We start from the raw sequence: 26709 nt of genomic DNA, 5'->3' as shown, positions 1-26709 counted from the left end.
TTTGCCTCAACTTCAAAGTCAGTTTGCTCACTGCAGTTTCTCCTAATTCTGGTATATTGTCCCTTTGCCACCGATTTGATACCTAACTTTGTTGAATATTTAAATAATTATCAACTAGGTCTAAAATTTACCTATGTCAATAGGATAAACTATTTAGATGTGTTACTCACAGGGGGAAAGAATGGTTAAGTTATTACTGGGGTATATAGAAAGCCCATTTCTGGAAACATGTTGTTACATGGTTCCAGCTGTCACCCTAGACACATTTCATTTGCGGTGGCAAAGGGACAATATACCAGAATTAGGAGAAACTGCAGTGAGCAAACTGACTTTGAAGTCTAAGGGTATAAGGTGTTCATATAGAAAATGTCGCACCCTCGCATCTATTCTTTCCCCTACCCAATTGAGACAAACTACAGAAATGTCTAGCTCATGGTTACGCCATTTAGGTATGTTCAAGTGTGGACACCGAAGATGTAAACCTTGTGACTTTGTAACAGTTACTACTAATTTTAAATCTGAAGTCACAGAGGAGGTCTTTGACATCAAATCATGCCTGAATTGTACCGCTACTGGTGTGATCTACCTTTTGACTTGCACCCAGTGCAAGGTTCAATATGTGGGTCTCACCAGTAGAGAGATCAATTCTCAAATGAGGGAGCATTTTTCGACCATTACTAATGGTAAATCTACAACTCCACTTGTACAACATTTTTCTATCTACCATAACAGCAGTCTCAATTCCCTTAAATGGTGTGTAATAGAGAAGGTTAGGACACCCATTAGGGGTGGTGATCTTGACCACCTATTGGCTAAAAGAGAAATGTTTTGGATTTTTCGTTTGGGGACTCGAATCCCATTAGGTTTAAACTCTAAATATGATCTCATACATTTTTTGGGAATAATCTTATGCATATAGTAATTATTCATACAAAAAGATTATATATTATTTAGGGTTTATGTATCCTATTTTCTTCCATATTGTTTAAAATATTGAGAATACTTTATATGCATTTATCTTCTTTTGTTCTACCTTATTATTTATGTTTGGAATTGTCTCCATTTAGGAGTATTCACAATGTCTCCTCTTCACTCTTTTCTCAACAACTTATAGATGTCAATCTAATATAATTTTGTTTTGGCATTTTACCTGACATTGATATTTAACATATACATCTTTCTTTATATTGTAGTTGACATATATTATAGTGTTCGAGTATAGGTTTATATTGACTTGTTACTGGGATGTATTTTGGTGAATGTATATACAGTATTCATTTTCACTTCTTTCCTTTTTCACCATTTTGTATATGATAATTCTATTCAATATAAATATATATTTGGGCACGTTATTTGCCCTATTTGATATATTATATATACAAATTTCCTTCAACATATACATCCTCGGTTGTTGATATGAACTATACTGTTTGTGAGACAATGTGTTATGTTTCTGAATCAGAGATATGTTTTTACATGTTTTCTTAACATTTCCTTTATTTTTTGTTTTTCGAACATTGTGTATCTTTTCATATATAATTGTGCTTTGAAATATAAGCTTGTATATACAAAAAAATCTAACTATGTTATTCAGTACTCCTGTCTTCTTAAGTGTCATTAACACGGCCATAACGATACCTGTGATATGGGCGTATCTTATTTTCTTTTAACCAATAGAAAATAGCCAATTACCCTTTTAAGCTGTGTGTAAAGTGTAGCACCTTATGGCTATGATTACGGCATCCAGCCGAAACGCGTAAGCCGGTGGTGCTAAGCTCATCTCACGATGTGTTTCCTCCTGAAATTTTATTATACATCAATAAATTGAAGTTTTACTTTGGAGCAAGCCGCCCTCATTTCCTTTTTTCAAAATTATAAATAGGAACATAAAACAAGAGGCACATAAGAGCTGTATACAGAACAGGACCGCATGAACAGATACTATGGGAGGGCAATAAAAAAGTTCAAGTAAGAATCCAGTGACATTGGAACCCCTGGATATACAGATTGTAGCTCATGCAATGTATTTGCCGTTCTAGGGCTAAAAAGCAAAAGGTGAACTCCCTGAGAGTATAGCCTAAGCCTGTAATAAACGGGTAAAAGTAAACTCCTGGAATGATCTTGTATAGTGAAATGAAGTCCCATTGGCCACGAAAGGCCCTGGAAGAGGTTAGGGGGTTGCTGAACCCTTGTAGTAGTGACAACGCTCTACTGAGAGAGGTAAATCATATTTCTTCATCTGTACACTCTGCAACCCACATTACCTAATTCCAAATAGGAAGAAGATCTGAAGACACCAGGAAGGGATATGGTATATAAAGCATGAAGAGCTAAATGAGGCATAAATCCCACCAGTATCTGAATAGGACACTACAATAAAATAATACATTTTTTTTTACATCAGTACAGAAAGGAAAGACATTTTTTTTTAATAGAGCTTCCACATTACAAATATTCCCATAGTATTATCCTAATGCAACATGAAATATGTAAGAAGTTGCAATAATTAGAAGAGTCAGGATAACTTACAGGATAAATAACTTAAATATTACCTTTTCTTACTCTTTTTGTTGGGGTTCCAGTCCTCTTGAAATGCTGCATTTTGTCATTAGTTGCTATTTGTTCAGGTGGCACCACATGTCGAGCTTCATAAGTTAATCCTGCTCTATGAAGATGCCCACGAACATGATTTGATAATCCAACTCCGGTTTCAAATGTTGCGGGACAATATGGACATGCCTTTTTTTCAAGGGACAAGTCACTCCAGTGGAATGCAGAATTGTCGATTGGTAATGCAGAATCTGCATCTTCCAGATTAGCACCAGACGTTTCATGTAATTCTTCTCCATCTTCATAATACTCAAAATAAAAGTCCTCATTATTAAAATGCAAGTTGGTTTCATCTCCAGTATGGCGACGTTTCAGTTTCTCTTTGAATAGTGGATAATTATTTTGTTTTTTTGAATTACTGTAGGTATTATCTGGTGACTCCGTGTTTGAACTATGAAGTTCACCGTTTCTCCAGGAATTATAATTATCACCCTTCTTCTCAGATGATTCTAGTTTCTTAATTACAGCAAAAGTCATTTTGTGAAGAAAATCTGGATAACAATCCAAGTCTTCTTGCGTGACTGGGTGCCCCTCTTCTGATTTTAGCACTTTTTTTTGAGACCCCTGCCTACGTTCAACAATCTTTTTAGCATATGAATTTTGTGAATCCATGACTAAATTATCATTTTGAAGATCACCATGTATTGAAAGCATCTGCATAGAATTAGTACTATTTTCGTGTTCCTTTTTTAAATTTAGTGGGTAAATGTCACTTGATTTCCTTATTTTGTAACCATCCATCTGTTTATATCTGTATGTATGGTTCACCCTGGCATGTTTTTCCTTATTCATTTGTTGAAAATATCTCTGTTTTTGGTCATTACTAGAGAATAAAAGAGAATTATTTGGAGAAACAGAAGGTCCACATGGTAAAGATTGTGCTGGACCTTTCCTAGCTTTTTGGAGTTTGTGTTTTCTGTGGAACTTTGTGAAACTGTTTGGTTGAGACACAGAAACATATGATCTTTTAACATCCTGCTTTAAGAAAGTGTTCTTTGGAAAAGAGGAGGATGGTTTCATGAATGATTTTGTTTCTTTACTAGTATCTACAAATTCATTATCATTCATATTTTCACTTTTAAGTACAAGGGGCCCATTAAACCGATCCACAGAAGTTGATGGATGTAAATATTCAATATGTTTCCTTAAAATATTTCGGACAGGTGTAGTAAAAGGACACATCTTACACATATACGATGTAGATTTTTTGGAGGAAAGAAAAAAAGGTTCTTTCAATGAAGTTTTTTTCTGGACTGTTCTGTGGGATACCTCTGCAGTTAGAACAGAGCGTTTTGCCCCGTGAGCAATACCCCGATGGCACTCCAGTTCATTTTCAGTGACAGCCATAAAGTTGCATTCTTCACAGCAGTAGTATCTTTTATCTTTCTCATGGGTTTTGGCATGTTGTACAAAAGTCTTTGGGCAGTTGGTTCCAAATACACATTGTGGACACTGCAATCGTGCACTTCTACCTTCATCCTGAAGCTCTTTCAATTCACGGATTTCCTCCATCAATTTCTGTCGTCTTTCCTGGTGAATAATCATGTGTTTTAATAGTGAATTACGATCTCTAAAAGTTCTACCACATTCTCTACAAGCAAATGGCCTTGGAATATTGAGATGTCGAAAGTGATTATTACCATCTAAATGGTACATCATGTGCCTATGAAGGTGTTTCTTCTCTCTAAAATTCACATTGCACTTTGTACACGGGTAAAACGATGGCTCTTGATCATTTGTACAAGGTGGTGATGAATGAGGATCATGCTCATTTTGCAAACTATTGGGGAAAAAAGACCCACCATGGATAGGTGATGTTTCACTAGTAAAGTCACAAACCGGATTATAGATAAAATTTTTCATGGTTTCTACAGCTTGCTCTGGAAGACGTTCTTCCGGCTCATCAAGACAAGATTCAGACTTGACCTTTGTTAATTCATAATTGTGTAAACCAAACATCTGCTCTTCAGAACTCTTTTCCACTCTATCTAGATGTAATAACTTTGATTTCTTGGAAAAATAATTATCATCATTATAAGCATCTTCTGAGTAGCAACGAGTAATCTTACTACCATCCATTTTTCTCTTTCTCTTTTTTTCTACTCTTATAGTGCCATTATTTTCAGACCCGTCTACTACTTTTTCATTGTTTACAAGTTCATTTGGAGTATCCATTATAGTCTCTTTTATATAATCATTGGTATCTTTGCAATCTTGGGTCTGGTTAAGCAACTCATTGACTAATAGCTCATTGCTATCTTCACACTTATCAACTGGCCCTGCTAAAGTGCTATCTAACTTAAAAGTATTAAAATTATTAGATGTCTCACAAGAAACTGAAGGAGAGGTAGGATGTTTAAATATGGAATTGATGTCATTCTTGGCATGTGCTATATCTGGTAATAAAAATAAAACGTGTTGATTTGATTTTTTTATAATATTCTTTGAAGACTGCTGAAGTTCATATACTACTTTCAAAGTTGAGCAAGTATCCGTTTGTGGGGCTACAGAAACTTCTGTCATTGGTGAAACAATGTCTGTTGTAAGGACAGAAGTATTTGTTGTGGAGTTTAAAACTGATCCATTATTAGCATTCACTTTAGGCAATTTTGAATTTTCACTAGAGACAAATGGAGTACCAGCTTGTAGAAGTAGGGAGGGTTGGACTTTATTTAAGGCTTTTTCAGGCCTTTCCCTTGGTAACTCTTCAGGCACTGTCAAAGAAATATTTTTCTGAAGAGAAGTTTTATTTCCTTGGATTTCCTCGGAACTGAAATAGCTGTCATCTTTGAGGCTTTTGTTAGCACTTTCGACATTTGTCTGGGGCTCTTCCATTTTGCTAGTCTTCCCATGAAAAGTGTACAGATGTATTCTTTAAAAAGAAAAGAAAAAAACTATTTTTTACAAAACTACAAAGTATGCATTTGCATATAAAATACACCATGTTCCAGTAAACCTTTGAAGTGACTTAAGTAAAACCTGAAATGCACAGATACAAATTAGAAACTTTCTCAAGCACTCTGGGCATGGGCAGAAAGTGACAACTTTTATTAAATGCAATTCTGCAAATTATATTAGAAAATGTTTCTCATCAAATTTGAAATGAACTGTGCATTTAAAGGGTCAGTCAAAATCAAAGAGATGTTAAACCGTGTGTTTCATTGTTGTGATATTTAATAGAAAATATTGCAATTTTGTATTATAAATTTATTTAAATAGATTTTACCTTTCATTTTTTTTACTCTACGGAGGAGGCAGGGCTACTGTGATAATTTCTAAGTGCTAATTTTGCAAGAAAACAAGATATTTGCTGGGGTTTTTTTTTTAAACAATCTTTCTTTTTACATTAACATGTGATTTATCATTTGTTTTTTTACCAAAGGAGCACTGTTTATCCCTTTAAACATTTCATGATTCAGATAGAGTGCAATTTTAAACTTTTTCTATTATTTAATTTGCTTCCTTTCTTTGTACCCCTTGTTGAAAAGTGTATGCACATGTCCTTAGCAGCAGCAGCAATGCAATACTGGGAACTAGCTGCTGGCTGCACGGGTGTCTTATCATTGGCTCATCCAGTGTGCTCAGGTACTTTGCAGTAGTGCATTGTTGCTCCTTTAACAAAGGATGGCAATAAAATAAAGTTTAAAAAGGATCATTAAACCCAGTAGAATTGTACAGTAAAGAGACAATGCAATACAAATTAGGGCCTGATGTTCAAAGATTCTCCTGCTTGGAGAGAAATTGTAGTTCAGACTTCACAGGGGCTGAACTGAATGCTTAAAGAAAAACTGCGAGATCGCTCTCATTTCTGTATCTGAAGGAGAAACAAGCCCAGTGCAGTATAGCACTACATGAAATGAGAGTTTTGTTACACGTAGTGCATTGTATTTTGTATTATTTACACTTCAGATTGGGTCATTTCTGTATTATTGCATTTAAGCTTTTTCCTTTTGTTTTATATTTTAATACTTAGATCTAGAGTGCTGATTATGTTTTGGAAGTTTGTGTTACTTTAATAGAATAAATACAAAGTGCAATGTAATTTGTAAAATATACACAAATATACAAAGTATTATCTAATATTAATAACCAATTTGTTAGTTACACAGAAATTGTGAAACCATCATCAGAATTTGTAAAATCACAATCCTAAATACACTGCTGTATACAAAATAAAATGCAAAATAACAAGTGCAAAGTTTAAATGTAATGCAACTTAATCTGCAGTGAAAAGTAATAAAAAATACAAAGCACAACGTGAAAATGCAGCAGACCGGTCGTAAAGCAGAAATGCTATATTGCATTGGGCTTGTATCTCCGTCACATACAGAAATGCAGGGTACACCCCTCGAAGAAATATAGCAAAACCTGCCTTTTAAGAATTTCACTAGGATCTCACCTTGATCATCTCACCTGAGCGGAGAGCTTTAGATCGTCAGGCCCTTAGTCTCAATTTTTAATTAGCAGTAGATTTTTTTTATATAAAGAAATGTCAGTTTGCTTCTATTTCCCAGACCACTGTATTATGTAACCGCCATCAACCAATTGCAGGTTCATACACAGCAGGAGCTGGTGCATTAGAAAGTGTGTATATAAAAAAAAAAAAAAAAAAAAAAAAGACTGAGCATAATTTGATAATGGAAGTAAATTTAAGTTGTTGTTTTTTTATTACAGTTGAATCATGACATTTTTATTTGGACTTTAGTGTGCCTTTAATAATAAAATGGTATACTCTATGTGAATCAATGTTCCATTTCACTTTAAAAGTTGACTCTAACAGTGCAAATTTGAGTCCAAAACATTTGTAAAAACAGAATTTATGCTTAACTGATAAATTACTTTCTCTTGCGGTGTATCCAGTCCACGGATTCATCCTTTACTTGTGGGATATTCTCATTCCCTACAGGAAGTGGCAAAGACAGCACACAGCAGAGCTGTCCATATAGCTCCCCCTCTAGCTCCACCCCCCAGTCATTCGACCAAAGGTTAGGAAGAAAAAGGAGAAATCATAGGGTGCAGTGGTGACTGTAGTTTAAACAAAAATTTTTTACCCGACTTAAATGCCAGGGCGGGCCGTGAACTGGATACACCGCAAGAGAAAGAAATTTATCAGGTAAGCATAAATTCTGTTTTCTCTTGCAAGGTGTATCCGGTCCACGGATTCATCCTTTACTTGTGGGATACCAATACCAAAGCTTTAGGACACGGATGAAGGGAGGGAACAAGACAGGTACCTTAAACGGAAGGCACCACTGCTTGCAAAACCTTTCTCCCAAAAATAGCCTCTGAAGAAGCAAAAGTATCGAATTTGTAAAATTTGGCAAAAGTATGCAGTGAAGACCAAGTCGCTGCCTTACAAATTTGTTCAACAGAAGCCTCATTCTTGAAAGCCCATGTGGAAGCCACTGCTCTGGTAGAATGAGCAATAATTCTTTCAGGAGGCTGCTGGCCAGCAGTCTCATAGGCCAAACGGATGATGCTTTTCAGCCAAAAGGAAAGAGAGGTAGCAGTCGCTTTCTGACCTATCCTCTTACCAGAATAGACAACAAACAAGGAAGATGTTTGTCTGAAATCCTTAGTTGCTTGCAAATAGAACTTTAGAGCACGAACTACATCAAGATTGTGCAACAGACGTTCCTTCTTCGAAGAAGGATTGGGACACAGAGAAGGAACAACAATTTCATGGTTAATATTCTTGTTAGAAACCACTTTAGGAAGAAAACCAGGTTTAGTACGCAAAACTACCTTATCTGCATGGAACACCAGGTAAGGTGAATCACACTGTAAGGCAGATAATTCTGAAAACTCTTCGAGCAGAAGAGATAGCTACCAAAAACACAACTTTCCAAGATAACTTAATATCTATGGAATGTAAAGGTTCAAACGGAACCCCTTGAAGAATTGAAAGAACTAGATTTAGACTCCATGGCGGAGACACAGGTTTATAGACAGGCTTGATTCTGACTAAAGCCTGTGCGCAAACGCTTGAACGTCTGGTACCTCTGCCAGACGCTTGTGTAAAAGGATAGACAGAGCAGATATCTGTCCTTTTAAAGAACTAGCCGACAATCCTTTCTCTAATCCGTCTTGGATAAAGGACAATATCCTGGGAATCCTAATCTTACTCCATGAGTAACCCTTGGATTCACACCAACAAAGATATTTCCGCCATATCTTATGGTAGATTTTCCTGGTGACAGGCTTTCTAGCCTGAATCAAAGTATCTATAACTGACTCAGAGAACCCACGCTTTGATAGAATTAAGCGTTCAATCTCCAAGCAGTCAGACGTAGAGAAACTAGATATGGATGCTTGAACGGACCCTGTATTAGAAGGTCCTGCCTCATTGGCAGTGTCCATGGTGGGACAGATGACATGTCCACTAGGTCTGCATACCAAGTCCTGCGTGGCCACGCAGGCGCTATCAAAATCACCGAAGCCTTCTCCTGCTTGATTCTAGCAATCAGACGAGGGAGAAGAGGAAACGGTGGGAAAATGTAAGCCAGATTAAAGGACCAAGGCGCTGCTAGAGCATCTATCAATGTCGCCTTGGGGTCCCGGGACCTGGATCCGTAGAGAGGAAGCTTGGTGTTCTGACGGGACGCCATCAGATTTAACTCTGGAATACCCCATAGCTGAGTCAGCTGGGCAAATACCTCCAGGTGCAGTTCCCACTCCCCCGGGTGAAAAGTCTGACGACTTAGAAAATCCGCCTCCCAGTTGTCTACTCCTGGGATGTGAATTGCTGAGAGATGGCAGGAATGGTCCTCCGCCCACCTGATTATTTTGGTTACTTCCTTCATCGCTAGGGAACTCTTTGTTCCCCCCTGATGATTGATATAAGCGACAGTCGTGACGTTGTCCGAATGAAATCTGATGAATTTGGCCGCAGCTAGTGGAGGCAATGCCTGAAGCGCGTTGAATATCACCCTCAGTTCCAGAATGTTTATTGGGAGAAGAGATTCTTCCCGAGACCATAAGCCTTGAGCTTTCAGGGAGTCCCAGACTGCACCCCAGTCTAACAGACTGGCGTCGGTCGTTACAATGATCCACTCTGGTCAGAGGAAACATATTCCCTGAGACAGGTGATCCTGAGACAACCACCAGAGAAGAGAAACTCTGGTTTCCTGGTCCAACTGTATTTGAGGAGACAAATCTGCATAATCCCCATTTCACTGACTGAGCAAGCATAGTTGCAGTGGTCTGAGATGTATCCGAGCGAAAGGGACTATGTCCATTGCCGCTACCATTAATCCGATTGCCTCCATGTACTGAGCTACAGATGGCCGAGGAATGTAGTTAAAAGTTTCAACTTTCTGACCTCCGTCAGAAATATTTTCATTTCTACTGAATCTATTAGTGTTCCTAGGAAGGGAACCCTTGTGAGTGGGGACAGAGAACTCTTTTTGATGTTAACCTTCCACCCGTGAGACCTTAGAAAGGCCAATACAATCTCCGTGTGAGCCTTGGCTCTGAGAAAGGACGGCGCCTGAATTAAGATGTCGTCCAAATAAGGTGCCACTGCTATGCCCCGCGGTCTTAGAACCGCCAGAAGGGACCCTAGCACCTTTGTGAAAATTCTGGGAGCAGTGGCTAAACCGAATGGAAGAGCCACAAACTGGTAATGCTTGTCTAGGAAAGCGAACCTAAGAAACTGATGATGATCTTTGTGGATAGGGATATGCAGTTACGCATCCTTTAGATCCACGGTAGTCATATATTGACCTTCCTGGATCATAGGTAAGATTGTCCGAATGGTCTCCATCTTGAATGATGGGACTCTGAGGAATCTGTTTAGAATTTTTAGATCCAGGATTGGTCTGAAAGTTCCTTCTTTTTTGGGAACCACAAACAGGTTTGAGTAAATACCCAGTCCTTTTTCTGTAATTGGAACTGGGTATATCACTCCCATCGTATGTAGATCTTCTACACAGCGTAAGAACGCCTCTTTCTTTGTCTGGTCTGTAGACAGACGAGAAATGTGGAACCTTCCCCTTGGAGGGGAGTCCTTGAATTCTAGAAGATATCCCTGGGTAACAATCCCTAAAGCCCAGGGATCGTGAACATCTCTTGCCCAGGCCTGAGCGAAGAGAGAGAGTCTGCCCCCTACTAGATCCGGTCCCGGATTTTTGGCCTGTTTACCATTGTTCCAGCCCTGGTAAGGCTTCCAGGTTGCCTTGGGCTGTGAAGCGTTACCCTCTTGCTTTGCAGCTGTAGAGGCTGAAGCGGGACCACTCCTGAAATTAGGAAAGGAACGAAAATTAGCTTTGTTTTTAGCCTTAAAGGGCTTGTCCTGAGGGAGAGCATGGCCCTTTCCCCCGGTGATTTCTGAAATAATCTCTTTCAATTCTGGCACGAAAAGGGTCTTTCCTTTGAAAGGGATATTTAATAATTTGGATTTTGACAACACATCGGCCGACCATGACTTGACCGAAAGCGCTCTGCGCGCCATAATGGAAACATGAATTTTTTGCCGCTAACTTAGCTAATTGCAAGACGGCATCTGTGATAAAAGAATTAGCCAGCTTTAGAGCCTTAATTCTATCCATAATTTCGTCATATGAGGTCTCCGTCTGGAGCGACTCCTCCAGCACCTCAAACCAGAAAGCCGCTGCAGTAGTTACAGGAATAATGCACGCAATAGGTTGGAGAAGAAAACCTTGTTGAACAAAAATTTTCTTAAATAAACCTAACTTTTTATCCATAGGATCTTTAAAAGCACAACTGTCTTCAATTGGTATAGTTGTGCGTTTAGCAAGTGAAGAAACAGCCCCCTCTACCTTAGGGACCGTCTGCCACGAGTCCCGCCTGGGGTCAGTTATGGGGAATATCTTCTTAAAAATAGGGGGGGGACAAAAGGGACACCTGGTCTATCCCACTCCCTAGTAACAATATCCGCAACCCTCTTAGGGATCGGAAACGCATCAGTGTATACAGGGACCTCTAGGTACTTGTCCATTTTACACAACTTCTCTGGGACCACCATAGGGTCACAATCATCCAGTGTAGCCAATACCTCCCTGAGCAATACCTCCCTGAGCAATACGCGGAGGTGTTCCAATTTAAATTTAAACGCTAATGAATCTGACTCTGCCTGATGAGAAACCTTTCCTGAATCGGAAATTTCTCCCTCAGACATCAAATCCCTCACCCCCACTTCAGAGCGTTGTGAGGGCACATCAGATAAGGCTACCAAAGCTTCAGACTGCTCATAATCTGTCCTTAAAACAGAGCTATCGCGCTTTGCAGGAAAAACTGGCAGTTTGGATAGAAAGGCCGCAAGGGAATTATCCATGACTGTCGCTAGTTGTTGCAATGTAATAGGGGCAGACGCACTAGAGGTACTAGGCATCGCTTTAGCGGGCGTAACTGGTTGTGACACATGGGGAGAGGTAGACGGACTATCCTCATTACCTTCAGTCTGAGAATCATCTAGGGCCACACTTTTAAGTGCAACAATATGATATTTAAAGTGTATAGACATATTAGTGCAATTGGGACACATTCTGAGAGGGGGTTCCACCATGGCTTCTAAACACATTGAACAAGGATTTTCCTTAGTGTCAGACATGTTTAACAGACTAGTAGCATACACAAGCAGGCTTGATAAACACTTTAATCAAATAAAAAACACAATTTGAAAAAACGTTACTGTGCCTTTAAGAAATAAAAAGAGCACACAATTTAACAAAACAGTGAAAAATGCAGCAATCCTTTTGAAATTTTCACAGTATGTACCTAAGGCTTTAATATGATTGCACCACAAGTTGCAGAACTATTAACCCCTTAATGCCCAAACCGGAGCAGCCTAAAGCCAACAACCGGTTAAATAACTACAACACCTTGCCACAGCTTACTGCTGTGGCCCTACCTGCCCTTAGGGATCAGTTTTGGGGTAATAAAGCTTCTTTAGGCCCTCAATCAGCAGCTGGACCCTCCATGTGAAGCAGCATGAACTGTCTTTCAATTCTAACTGCGCATCTGAGGCGCAAAATTAGGCCCCTCCCACTCCAGAGTTGTGAGGCCTACAAAAATCACTTCTAAGTGACCAAAATTTTGCCATGTGGATAATAACCCCAGAAAACACTCCAAAGTGATTAAAAAAGTGTCTCCAACGAGTATTTCTTGAAACAAATAATCGATTGCCCTGCATTAGTGTCAACCAGCCTAATTAGCCCTGTTATGTAAGCATTCAATTCTATACTAAGTCTCAGAACATAGCTTACCCTCCCCACATGGGGATCTTGTCAGTGTTCTAGCATTATCTAAGTCTTGTCTAGAAATAAATGACTGAACATACCTCATTGCAGTCAAGCCTGCAAACTGTTCCCCCCAACTGAAGTTTTCTGGTACTCCTCAGTCCTGTGTGGGAACAGCAGTGGATTTTAGTTACAACATGCTAAAATCATTTTCCTCTCCGCAGAAATCTTCATCACTTTTCTGCTAGAGAGTAAATAGTACAAACCGGTACCATTTAAAAATAAACTTTTGATTGAAGATATAAAACTACAATTCTAACACCACATTCACTTTACCCTCCCGTAGAGAGACCCTAGTGCTTAGAGCCGGCAAAGAGAATGACTGGGGGGTGGAGCTAGAGGGGGAGCTATATGGACAGCTCTGCTGTGTGCTCTCTTTGCCACTTCCTGTAGGGAATGAGAATATCCCACAAGTAAAGGATGAATCCGTGGACTGGATACACCTTGCAAGAGAAAGTATATTTAAAAAAAAAAAATACACATTGTGACAACTTTGTACTAGTTAGAACAATATATCAGGGTTTTGAACTCCCTGGAGAGGTGCGCTCACGGAAGGAGAAAAGGATGATAAAAGTCTGAAGTCGTGGCAGCTTTTCCGAGAGTCTAACTAGTACAAAGTTGTCACAATGTGTAATATTTTTTAAAATATACTTTTACAAATGTTGTGGACTCAAAATTTGCAAATTTTATTAAAGCACATCTTTAAATATGGATATTGATACATAAAGGCCAACATTTTCTTTGGGCACCCTGTCATGTAAGTCATGAGTCAAAACAAAAGAGCTGAGGGTAAAAGTGACGGAGTGCTAACATTTTCACCGCAGCATTACTAGGAACTCTGACATAGAAATATAGAGACATAAAAAGCAATCCTTAAAAGGGATAGTAAAGTCCAAATGAAACATTCATCAATCAGATAGGACAGGTAATTTTAAACAACTTTTTAAATTTACTTTTATCATCAAATTTGCTTTCTTCTCTTGTTAGTCTTAGTTAAAAGCTAAACTTAGGTAGGCTCATATGCTAATTTCTAAGCCCATGAAGGCCATCTCTCATCTAAATGCATTTGACATTTTTCACAGCTAGAGGGCGTTAGTTTGTGTGTTTCATATAGATAACACTGCGCTCACGCACGTTAAGTTAGAGTCAGCACTAATTGCCTTAAATGCAAGTCTGTCAAAAGATCTGAGATAAGGAGGCAGTCAGCAGAAGCTTAGATACAAGGTAATTACAGAGGTAAAAAGTATATTTCTATAACAGTGTTGGTTATGCAAAACTGGGGAATGGTAAATAAAGGAATTATCTATCTTTTTAAACAATATCAAAGGGATACTAAACCTAATGTTTTCTTCCATGATTCAGATACAGATGCAATTTTAAGCAACTTTATAATTTACTCCTATTATCAATTCTTCTTCATTCTTTTGCTATCTTTATTTGAAAAGCAAGAATGTAAGCTTAGGACCCTGCCCATTTTTGGTTCAGCACCTGGGTTGCGCTAGCTGATTGGTGGATAAATGTAGCTATCCAGGGTGCTGAACCAAAAACGGGTTTGGCTCCTTATCTTAGATTCTGGCTTTTTCAAATAAAGAAAGTTTGCTTTTTAAAAAAAAAAAAGTTGCTTAAAATTGCATGCTCTGAATCATTAAAGAAAAAAAATTGAGCTTAGTATCCCTTTAACAGACGCTGTTTGGATGCTGCAACATTTAATGCCTACAAGAAAACAGAATTTATGTTTACCTGATAAATTACTTTCTCCAACGGTGTGTCCGGTCCACGGCGTCATCCTTACTTGTGGGATATTCTCTTCCCCAACAGGAAATGGCAAAGAGCCCAGCAAAGCTGGTCACATGATCCCTCCTAGGCTCCGCCTTCCCCAGTCATTCGACCGACGTAAAGGAGGAATATTTGCATAGGAGAAATCATATGATACCGTGGTGACTGTAGTTAGAGAAATTAAATCATCAGACCTGATTAAAAAACCAGGGCGGGCCGTGGACCGGACACACCGTTGGAGAAAGTAATTTATCAGGTAAACATAAATTCTGTTTTCTCCAACATAGGTGTGTCCGGTCCACGGCGTCATCCTTACTTGTGGGAACCAATACCAAAGCTTTAGGACACGGATGATGGGAGGGAGCAAATCAGGTCACCTAGATGGAAGGCACCACAGCTTGCAAAACCTCTCCCCCAAAAATAGCCTCAGAAGAAGCAAAAGTATCAAATTTGTAAAATTTGGTAAAAGTGTGCAGTGAAGACCAAGTCGCTGCCTTACATATCTGATCAACAGAAGCCTCGTTCTTGAAGGCCCATGTGGAAGCCACAGCCCTAGTGGAATGAGCTGTGATTCTTTCAGGAGGCTGCCGTCCGGCAGTCTCATAAGCCAATCTGATGATGCTTTTAAGCCAAAAAGAGAGAGAGGTAGAAGTTGCTTTTTGACCTCTCCTTTTACCAGAATAAACAACAAACAAGGAAGATGTTTGTCTGAAATCCTTTGTAGCCTCTAAATAGAATTTTAGATCACGAACTACATCCAAATTGTGCAACAAACGTTCCTTCTTTGAAACTGGATTCGGACACAAAGAAGGCACAACTATCTCCTGGTTAATATTTTTATTAGAAACAACTTTCGGAAGAAAACCAGGTTTAGTACGCAAAACCACCTTATCTGCATGGAACACCAGATAAGGAGGAGAACACTGCAGAGCAGATAACTCTGAAACTCTTCTAGCAGAAGAAATTGCAACAAAAAAAAAAAAAACTTTCCAAGATAATAACTTAATATCTACGGAATGTAAGGGTTCAAACGGAACCCCTTGAAGAACTGAAAGAACTAAATTGAGACTCCAAGGAGGAGTCAAAGGTTTGTAAACAGGCTTGATTCTAACCAGAGCCTGAACAAAAGCCTGAACATCTGGCACAGCCGCCAGCTTCTTGTGAAGTAAAACGGATAAAGCAGAAATCTGTCCCTTCAAAGAACTTGCAGATAATCCTTTCTCCAAACCCTCTTGTAGAAAGGATAGAATCTTAGGAATTTCTACCCTGTTCCATGGGAATCCTTTCGATTCGCACCAACAGATATATTTCTTCAATACTTTATGGTAAATTTTCCTAGTTACAGGCTTTCTAGCCTGAATAAGAGTATCAATGACAGAATCTGAGAACCCACGCTTTGATAAAATCAAGCGTTCAATCTCCAAGCAGTCAGGTGGAGTGATGCCAGATTCGGATGTTCGAACGGACCTTGAACAAGAAGGTCCCGTCTCAAAGGTAGCTTCCATGGTGGAGCCGATGACATATTCACCAGGTCTGCATACCAAGTTCTGCGTGGCCACGCAGGAGCTATCAAGATCACCGAAGCCCTCTCTTGATTGATCCTGGCTACCAGCCTGGGAATGAGAGGAAACGGTGGGAACACATAAGCTAGGTTGAAGGTCCAGGGCGCTACTAGTGCATCTACTAGAGTCGCCTTGGGATCCCTGGATCTGGACCCGTAGCAAGGAACCTTTAAGTTCTGACGAGACGCCATCAGATCCATGTCTGGAATGCCCCATAATTGAGTTATTTGGGCAAAGATTTCCGGATGGAGTTCCCACTCCCCCGGATGAAATGCCTGACGACTCAGAAAATCCGCTTCCCAATTTTCCACTCCTGGGATGTGGATTGCAGACAAGTGGCAGGAGTGAAGCTCCGCCCATTGAATTACTTTGGTCACTTCTTCCATCACCAGGGAACTCCTTGTTTCCCCCTGATGGTTGATATATGCAACAGTCGTCATGTTGTCTGATTGAAACCTTATGAATTTGGCCTTTGCTAGTTGAGGCCAAGCCTTGAGAGCATTGAATATCGCTCTCAGTTCCAGAATGTTTATCGGGAGAAGAGATTCTTCCCGAGACCATAGACCCTGAGCCTTCAGGTGTTTCCAGACCGCGCCCCAGCCCACCAGGCTGGCGTCGGTCGTTACAATGACCCACTCTGGTCTTCTGAAGCTCATCCCTTGGGACAGGTTGTCCAGGGTCAGCCACCAACGGAGTGAATCTCTGGTCCTCTGATCTACTTGGATCGTCGGGGAAAAATCTGTATAATCCCCATTCCACTGTCTGAGCATGCACAGTTGTAATGGTCTTAGATGAATTCGCGCAAAAGGAACTATGTCCATTGCCGCAACCATCAAACCTATTACTTCCATGCACTGCGCTATGGAAGGAAGAAGAACAGAATGAAGTACTTGACAAGAGCTTAGAAGTTTTGATTTTCTGGCTTCTGTCAGAAAAATCTTCATTTCCAAGGAGTCTATTATTGTTCCCAAGAAGGGAACTCTTGTTGACGGGAATAGAGAACTTTTTTCTACGTTCACTTTCCACCCGTGAGATCTGAGAAAGGCTAGGACAATGTCCGTATGAGCCTTTGCTTGTGGTAGAGACGACGCTTGAATCAGTATGTCGTCCAAGTAGGGTACTACTGCAATGCCCCTTGGCCTTAGCACCGCTAGAAGGGACCCTAGTACCTTTGTGAAAATTCTTGGAGCAGTGGCTAGTCCGAATGGAAGTGCCACAAACTGGTAATGCTTGTCCAGAAAGGCGAATCTTAGGAACCGATGATGTTCCTTGTGGATAGGAATATGTAGATACGCATCCTTTAAATCCACCGTGGTCATGAATTGACCTTCCTGGATGGTAGGAAGAATTGTCCGAATGGTTTCCATCTTGAACGATGGGACCTTGAGAAATTTGTTTAGGATCTTGAGATCCAAAATTGGCCTGAATGTTCCCTCTTTTTTGGGAACTATGAACAGATTGGAGTAAAACCCCATCCCTTGTTCTCCTAATGGAACATGATGAATCACTCCCATTTTTAACAGGTCTTCTACACAATGTAAGAATGCCTGTCTTTTATTTGGTCTGAAGACAATTGAGACCTGTGGAACCTTCCCCTTGGGGGTAGTTCCTTGAATTCCAGGAGATAACCTTGAGAAACTATTTCTAGCGCCCAAGGATCCTGAACATCTCTTGCCCAAGCCTGAGCGAAGAGAGAGAGTCTGCCCCCCACCAGATCCGGTCCCGGATCGGGGGCCAGCATGTCATGCTGTCTTGGTAGCGGGCTTCTTGGCCTGCTTACCTTTGTTCCAGCCTTGCATCGGTCTCCAGGCTGGCTTGGTTTGAGAAGAATTACCCTCTTGCTTAGAGGATGTAGAATTCGAGGCTGGTCCGTTTCTGCGAAAGGGACGAAAATTTGTTTTATTTTTAGCCTTAAAAGACCTATCCTGAGGAAGGGCGTGGCCCTTTCCCCCAGTGATGTCTGAAATAATCTCTTTCAAGTCAGGGCCAAACAGCGTTTTCCCCTTGAAAGGGATGTTAAGCAATCTGTTCTTGGAGGACACATCCGCTGACCAAGACTTCAGCCAAAGCGCTCTGCGCGCCACAATAGCAAAACCTGAATTTTTCGCCGCTAATCTAGCTAATTGCAAAGTGGCGTCTAAGGTAAAAGAGTTAGCCAACTTAAGTGCTTGAACTCTGTCCATAACCTCCTCATAAGAGGATGCTTGATTGAGCGACTTTTCTAGTTCCTCGAACCAGAAACAATGCATGAAATTGGTTGTAGAAGGTAACCTTGCTGAACAAACATCTTTTTAAGCAAACCCTCTAATCTTTTATCCATAGGATCTTTGAAAGCACAACTATCTTCTATAGGGATAGTGGTGCGTTTGTTTAGAGTAGAAACCGCCCCCTCGACCTTGGGGACTGTCTGCCATAAGTCCTTCCTGGGGTCGACCATAGGAAATAATTTCTTAAATATAGGGGGAGGGACAAAAGGTATGCCGGGCCTTTCCCATTCTTTATTTACAATGTCCGCCACCCGCTTGGGTATAGGAAAAGCTTCGGGGGGCACCGGGACCTCTAGGAACCTGTCCATCTTATATAATTTCTCTGGAATGACCAAATTGTCACAATCATCCAGAGTAGATAACACCTCCTTAAGCAGAGCGCGGAGATGTTCCAATTTAAATTTAAATGTAATAACGTCAGGTTCAGCTTGTTGAGAAATTTTTCCTGAATCTGAAATTTCTCCCTCAGACAAAACCTCCCTAGCCCCTTCAGACTGGTGTAAGGGCATGTCAGAACCATTATCATCAGCGTCCTCATGCTCTTCAGTATCTAAAACAGAGCAGTCGCGCTTTCGCTGATAAGTGGGCATTTTGGCTAAAATGTTTTTAATAGAATTATCCATTACAGCCGTTAATTGTTGCATAGTAAGGAGGATTGGCGCACTAGATTCACTAGGGACCTCCTGAGTGGGCAAGACTGGTGTAGACATAGAAGGAGATGATGCAGTACCATGCTTACTCCCCTCACTTAAGGAATCATTTTGGGCAACATTATTATCAGTGGCATCATTGTCCCTACTTTGTTTGTCACATTCATCACATATATTTAAATGGAGAGGAACCTTGGCTTCCGAACATACAGAACATCGTCTATCTGATAGTTCAGACATGTTAATAGGCATAAACTTGATAACAAAGCACAAAAAACGTTTTAAAATAAAACCGTTACTGTCTCTTTAAATTTTAAACTGAACACACTTTTTTACTGAATATACGCAAAAGTATGAAGGAAATGTTCAAAATTCACCAAAATTTCACCACAGTGTCATAAAGCCTTAAAAGTATTGCACACCAAATTTGAAAGCTTTAACTCTTAAAATAACGGAACCGGAGCCGTTTTTACATTTAACCCCTATACAGTCCCTGATATCTGCTTTGCTGAGACCCAACCAAGCCCAGAGGGGAATACGATACCAAATGACGCCTTCAATAAGCTTTTTCAGTGGATCTGAGCTCCTCACACATGCATCTGCATGCCTTGCTTCTCAAAAACAACTGCGCATTAGTGGCGCGAAAATGAGGCTCTGCCTATGACTAGAAAAGGCCCCCAGTGAAAAAGGTGTCCAATACAGTGCCTGCCGTTTTTTTAATAAAATTCCCAAGATTAAAATAACTCTCCAAAGTTATAAACCATTAAATATGCTTATAAAGTAATCGTTTTGGCCCAGAAAAATGTCTACCAGTCTTTAAAGCCCTTGTGAAGCCCTTTTATTCTTATATTGAAAATTAAGAAAATGGCTTACCGGATCCCATAGGGAAAATGACAGCTTCCAGCATTACCAAGTCTTGTTAGAAATGTGTCATACCTCAAGCAGCCAAAGTCTGCTCACTGTTTCCCCCAACTGAAGTTAATTCCTCTCAACAGTCCTGTGTGGAAACAGCCCTCGATTTTAGTAACGGTTGCTAAAATCATTTTCCTCTTACAAACAGAAATCTTCATCTCTTTTCTGTTTCAGAGTAAATAGTACATACCAGCACTATTTTAAAATAACAAACTCTTGATAGAAGAATAAAAACTACATTTAAACACCAAAAAAACTCTGAGCCATCTCCGTGGAGATGTTGCCTGTGCAACGGCAAAGAGAATGACTGGGGAAGGCGGAGCCTAGGAGGGATCATGTGACCAGCTTTGCTGGGCTCTTTGCCATTTCCTGTTGGGGAAGAGAATATCCCACAAGTAAGGATGACGCCGTGGACCGGACACACCTATGTTGGAGAAAATTACAACATTCTAAAAGGAAACCAGACTTCCTATTGCTTGATAAACTGCTACAGTATGAATATTGAAATATATTTTTATGGGTGACAGTTTTAAAAATTGTTTTTATTTTATTACAATCTTTAGGATTGTACACAAAGAAAAAAAAATTAAATTATCACATTTTCTACAGTCTTTATATACACCAGCTCCTACCGAGTATGTGCACACATTCATAGGGTATACTATAGCAGTATGTGATTGGCTTGTGGCTGATTGACTCAGGTGTCACATGATACAGGGGGATATTGATATTTTTATTAATAAGGAACAACCAAGCATCTTGGAGATGCATGCCCAGCAGCAACCACACCAGACACCCACCACCCTTGAGATGCACAAGGAGACATATCTCAAAAAGGTGAAAACTTCTAACATTCAATAGCTAAATATGTTATACAAAGTACATATTTCTGCTATGGGTTAAGTCTAGGATTTACTGGGTAATTGCCTTCTTAAAGTAAGGAGAAATTCCATCTCCTTAGGAAAAAGGTTACTTGCCCACCCTGTTAAATAGAGTAAAAATATAATTTCTTACTTCATTAGTTAAAATGTCTACGTAACCAGCAACCAGTGGAAATGTCCATCTAAAGGGAGCTGAAAACGGCAAGGCAGTGTAGTGTGCACAAAGTGGTGGAGGCGTGCTGAAAACCCTGAAGCGTCATACAAAGTGAATGTTTAATATGGTTTTATCATTTTCTTACTGCTGAAGTTCACTATTTGGTTTTATTCTGACAGTTTAACACAAGCACACACACGCAGTAGTTTGAGTTCCATTATAAGCATGAAATGTCAGTCAGAAATTCGGACTGAAATAGTTTGGCAATCACTACACAACTGGAACATTTTAGACAAATGTTAAAAGGAACAGTGTAATATTAAAATGATCTCTTATTAGTGTATTTTAGACATGGTTTTTCACACCGACCTTCGCAGGGTCTGCCCTGGTGGAATCATCTTAAAGACTTAAAGGGTTGTCCCTTAAGAGTGGCAAGATGACTCCTATTGAAATTAATGGAGCTCGCTAGAAAAGGGAAACCTTGCTGTGTAGAACAAAGTTAGCAGTGAGCACACTTTAAAAATAATATATAATCCTGCAGCCAATATAAATTACATTACGCTGCTGTATGCATACAGCATCTTACAATTACCTATATTTTCATATGCATGTGTTTTTAGATTAGTGTATTAAGCATTTTGTCACAACCTCACCACCTTTTCATTTGCGAGAAAAAAGTCAACTGTAGGTCAGAAAGGTTTTAGAGAATTAAGCTAGGATTTGAAAGAAAAATTTCACCACACCCATGGAACGCCCATGTTCAGCCCATTTTATGGGAAAAAACAAAAACAATTATGCTTTGTATTTTGTACTTAGAACTAGGGATGCACCGAAATTTCGGCCGCAGAAAGTTTCGGCCGAAAATGGCATTTTTGGCTATTTCGGTTTTCGGTTTTTTTGCCTGTTAGTTTCGGTAAAATTATTGTGTAGCATATTTCAAATTTGATGCTAGCCTAGAGCTGCTGTTTAAGTTTATTACTTCACTTACTGTTCTGCATATGAGTTTTCTAGGATTATACTTTTTTTGGATAATTGGTAAAAAAACCCTGTTAAATATGATTATGTTACATAGAACTAAATGAAGAATAATACAGTATATTGATATTTATAATTGTTTTAAGTAGGGATGCACCAAAATTTTGGTCGCAGAAACATTTTGGTCGAAAATGGCATTATTTTTTGCCTGGTTTTATTTTCTTGGTAAAATTATTGTGTAGCATATTATTGTTTTAAGATATTTTTGTCCAATTTCAGTGTTACTTTCAATAAAAGTGTGGGCTTTTTTTATTGGCTCTAATTATGCAAAAAAAAAAACTAAAATTTTTTTTTTTAAAAAATACATTTTCGGTATCCGTTTCGGTTTTCGGCCAAGTGCATCCTGGATTTTCGGATTCGGTTTCGGTCCAGAATTTCCATTTCGGTGCATCACTACTTAGAACTACAATTTTTTGTACTTAAATTAGAGACAACCTTAGGAAGAAAGTCCAACTTAGCACGCAAAACTGTCTTGTCAGCATGAAATACAAGATATGGCGGATCACACTGTAAAGCAGATAGCTATTTCCTCGGCTGAATTAACAAAAACAAAACTTTCCACGATTAATTTTTTTTTTTTGAGGTTTATTGAGGTTTAGTTCAAAATACACAATCAATGCCTTTTAATACAGTCAATATACAAAATTGTTTCAAATTATACAGACAAAGGTAATAGAACCATAATGTGCATGGTATACCTATATGGCATTATTAAAAAAAACAGTAAACATCATATTTATAGAATGGTATGTCTTCTAGATGACAACAGAGGCCTCTTTTGGACCCCCCTGTATTACATAGACATAGAGTTACAGAAGACAATTATAAACAATAAGGGAACAATTTTGGGTCCCAATTGGTAAACCTCTATTTTAAGTTTTACAGGTAGTTGTTTGAAAACACACATCTCTGTTAGGAGAATGCTAACGTTTGAGAAAACATCCACAGCCAGGCACTATACATTTTAATAACAAACTCTGATTTGGGGGCTCAATGGACCTAAGCTATCCAGAGGGACATAAACATCTGTTGGCCACCCCAAGGTTCTTAACTATTTACAAAAAATTTTTTTTACATTAATATCTTAATATCTATGGCAGACCTAGGAATCTATGTTATGAGGAAGTAGGTACATTACAATAAGTAAAGCTAGTTTTGTTTAGGTAGATAAATTGGTTGCTTGCCACAAGGGCTAGTTAGAAATCTTTCCCAAATTTATTAATTTATAGGGGCCAATTCAGTGTGTTTTAAAGGATAAGCTAAGAAACCTATGGTGCCTTTATTAAGTGGGGGCCAGATAGATATTTAATTTTGTAAGAGTAATGCTGTACAGAAAAAGCTCTGCTAAGGTAAAACCAGTATCAATATAGCAAGTAAAGTGTATTATCTGCTATGCAGAAATATCATATCATGTTAATCCCCCCAATATTAAGGTGGTAAGAAAAAAAGGTGAACATGCTTTTGCCGTCTCGGCCGCTGACAGCTCAGCATTAATGGTATAATGCATAGGGGGAAAAGTTATAGACATATAAATGTGAGCCCCTAGAATCCAAGTTTAGAAAAAACAGAATTTATGCTTACCTGATAAATTACTTTCTCCAACGGTGTGTCCGGTCCACAGCGTCATCCATTACTTGTGGGAAATATTCTCCCCCACAGGGTAAGGCAAGGAGAGCACACAGCAAGAGCTGTCCATATAGCTCCCCCTCTGGCTCCGCCCCCCAGTCATTCGACCGACGGTTAGGAGAAAAAGGAGAAACTATAGGGTGCCGTGGTGACTGTAGTGTATAAAGAAAAAAAATTTCAACCTGATTAGGAAAACCAGGGCGGGCCGTGGACCGGACACACCGTTGGAGAAAGTAATTTATCAGGTAAGCATAAATTCTGTTTTCTCCAACATTGGTGTGTCCGGTCCACGGCGTCATCCATTACTTGTGGGAACCAATACCAAAGTTTTAGGACACGGATGAAGGGAGGGAGCAAATCAGGTTACCTAAATGGAAGGCACCACGGCTTGCAAAACCTTTCTCCCAAAAATAGCCTCCGAAGAAGCATAAGTATCAAATTTGTAGAATTTGGCAAAAGTGTGCAGAGAAGACCAAGTCGCTGCCTTACATATCTGATCAACAGAAGCCTCGTTCTTGTAGGCCCATATGGAAGCCTCAGCCCTAGTAGAGTGAGCTGTGATTCGTTCAGGAGGCTGCCGTCCGGCAGTCTCATAAGCCAATCGGATAATGCTTTTCAGCCAGAAAGAAAGAGAGGTAGCAGTAGCTTTTTGACCTCTCCTCTTACCAGAGTAAACGACAAACAAAGATGAGGTTTGTCTAAAATCTTTTGTTGCTTCTAAATAGAACTTTAAAGCACAAACTACATCTAAATTGTGTAACAAACGTTCCTTCTTTGAAACTGGATTCGGACACAGAGAAGGAACAAATATTTCCTGTTAATATTCTTGTTGGAAACAACTTTTGGAAGAAAACCAGGCTTAGTACGCAAAACGACCTTATCTGAATGGAAACCAGATAGGGTGGATTACACTGCAAAGCAGATAATTCAGAAACTCTTCTAGCAGAAGAAATAGCAACCAAAAACAGAACTTTCCAAGATAGTAACTTAAAGGGACAGTATACACTCATTTTCATATAACTGCATGTAAAAGACACTACTATAAAAAAAACAGAATTTATGTTTACCTGATAAATTACTTTCTCCAACGGTGTGTCCGGTCCACGGCGTCATCCTTACTTGTGGGATATTCTCTTCCCCAACAGGAAATGGCAAAGAGCCCAGCAAAGCTGGTCACATGATCCCTCCTAGGCTCCGCCTTCCCCAGTCATTCGACCGACGTAAAGGAGGAATATTTGCATAGGAGAAACCATATGATACCGTGGTGACTGTAGTTAAAGAAAATAAATTATCAGACCTGATTAAAAAACCAGGGCGGGCCGTGGACCGGACACACCGTTGGAGAAAGTAATTTATCAGGTAAACATAAATTCTGTTTTCTCCAACATAGGTGTGTCCGGTCCACGGCGTCATCCTTACTTGTGGGAACCAATACCAAAGCTTTAGGACACGGATGAAGGGAGGGAGCAAATCAGGTCACCTAGATGGAAGGCACCACGGCTTGCAAAACCTTTCTCCCAAAAATAGCCTCAGAAGAAGCAAAAGTATCAAACTTGTAAAATTTAGTAAAAGTGTGCAGTGAAGACCAAGTCGCTGCCTTACATATCTGATCAACAGAAGCCTCGTTCTTGAAGGCCCATGTGGAAGCCACAGCCCTAGTGGAATGAGCTGTGATTCTGTCAGGAGGCTGCCGTCCGGCAGTCTCGTAAGCCAATCTGATGATGCTTTTAATCCAAAAAGAGAGAGAGGTAGAAGTTGCTTTTTGACCTCTCCTTTTACCAGAATAAACAACAAACAAGGAAGATGTTTGTCTAAAATCCTTTGTAGCATCTAAATAGAATTTTAGAGCACGAACAACATCCAAATTGTGCAACAAGCGTTCCTTCTTTGAAACTGGATTCGGACACAAAGAAGGCACGACTATCTCCTGGTTAATGTTTTTGTTAGAAACAACTTTCGGAAGAAAACCAGGTTTAGTACGTAAAACCACCTTATCTGCATGGAACACCAGATAAGGAGGAGAACACTGCAGAGCAGATAATTCTGAAACTCTTCTAGCAGAAGAAATTGCAACCAAAAACAAAAAAACTTTCCAAGATAATAACTTAATATCAACGGAATGTAAGGGTTCAAACGGAACCCCCTGAAGAACTGAAAGAACTAAATTGAGACTCCAAGGAGGAGTCAAAGGTTTGTAAACAGGCTTGATTCTAACCAGAGCCTGAACAAAGGCTTGAACATCTGGCACAGCTGCCAGCTTTTTGTGAAGTAACACAGACAAGGCAGAAATCTGTCCCTTCAAGGAACTTGCAGATAATCCTTTCTCCAAACCTTCTAGAAGAAAGGATAGAATCTTAGGAATTTTTACCTTGTCCCAAGGGAATCCTTTAGATTCACACCAACAGATATATTTTTTCCATATTTTGTGGTAAATTTTTCTAGTTACAGGCTTTCTGGCCTGAACAAGAGTATCAATGACAGAATCTGAGAATCCTCGCTTTGATAAGATCAAGCGTTCAATCTCCAAGCAGTCAGTTGGAGTGAGACCAGATTCGGATGTTCGAACGGACCTTGAACAAGAAGGTCTCGTCTCAAAGGTAGCTTCCATGGTGGAGCCGATGACATATTCACCAGGTCTGCATACCAAGTCCTGCGTGGCCACGCAGGAGCTATCAAGATCACCGATGCCCTCTCCTGATTGATCCTGGCTACCAGCCTGGGGATGAGAGGAAACGGCGGGAATACATAAGCTAGTTTGAAGGTCCAAGGTGCTACTAGTGCATCTACTAGAGTCGCCTTGGGATCCCTGGATCTGAACCCGTAGCAAGGAACCTTGAAGTTCTGACGAGAGGCCATCAGATCCATGTCTGGAATGCCCCACAGTTGAGTAATTTGGGCAAAGATTTCCGGATGGAGTTCCCACTCCCCCGGATGAAATGTCTGACGACTCAGAAAATCCGCTTCCCAATTTTCCACT

The 26709-nt window shown here is 39.8% G+C and overlaps 1 protein-coding gene across 1 annotated transcript in view; it reads right to left on the bottom strand.

The window, feature by feature from the left end:
• Positions 1 to 26709, bottom strand: part of ZNF644 (zinc finger protein 644) — a 260602-nt gene that overhangs the window by 189786 nt on the left and 44107 nt on the right. The window contains exon 2 of the mRNA XM_053693127.1: positions 2553 to 5482. Within this exon, the coding sequence (XP_053549102.1) occupies positions 2553 to 5482 (2930 nt within the window). The remainder of the gene's footprint in view (positions 1 to 2552; positions 5483 to 26709) is intronic.

Source organism: Bombina bombina, chromosome 10 (genome assembly GCF_027579735.1).
Source record: "Bombina bombina isolate aBomBom1 chromosome 10, aBomBom1.pri, whole genome shotgun sequence".
NCBI classification, from domain to species: Eukaryota; Metazoa; Chordata; class Amphibia; order Anura; family Bombinatoridae; genus Bombina; species Bombina bombina.
This window is presented reverse-complemented; position numbering and strand designations above follow the sequence as displayed.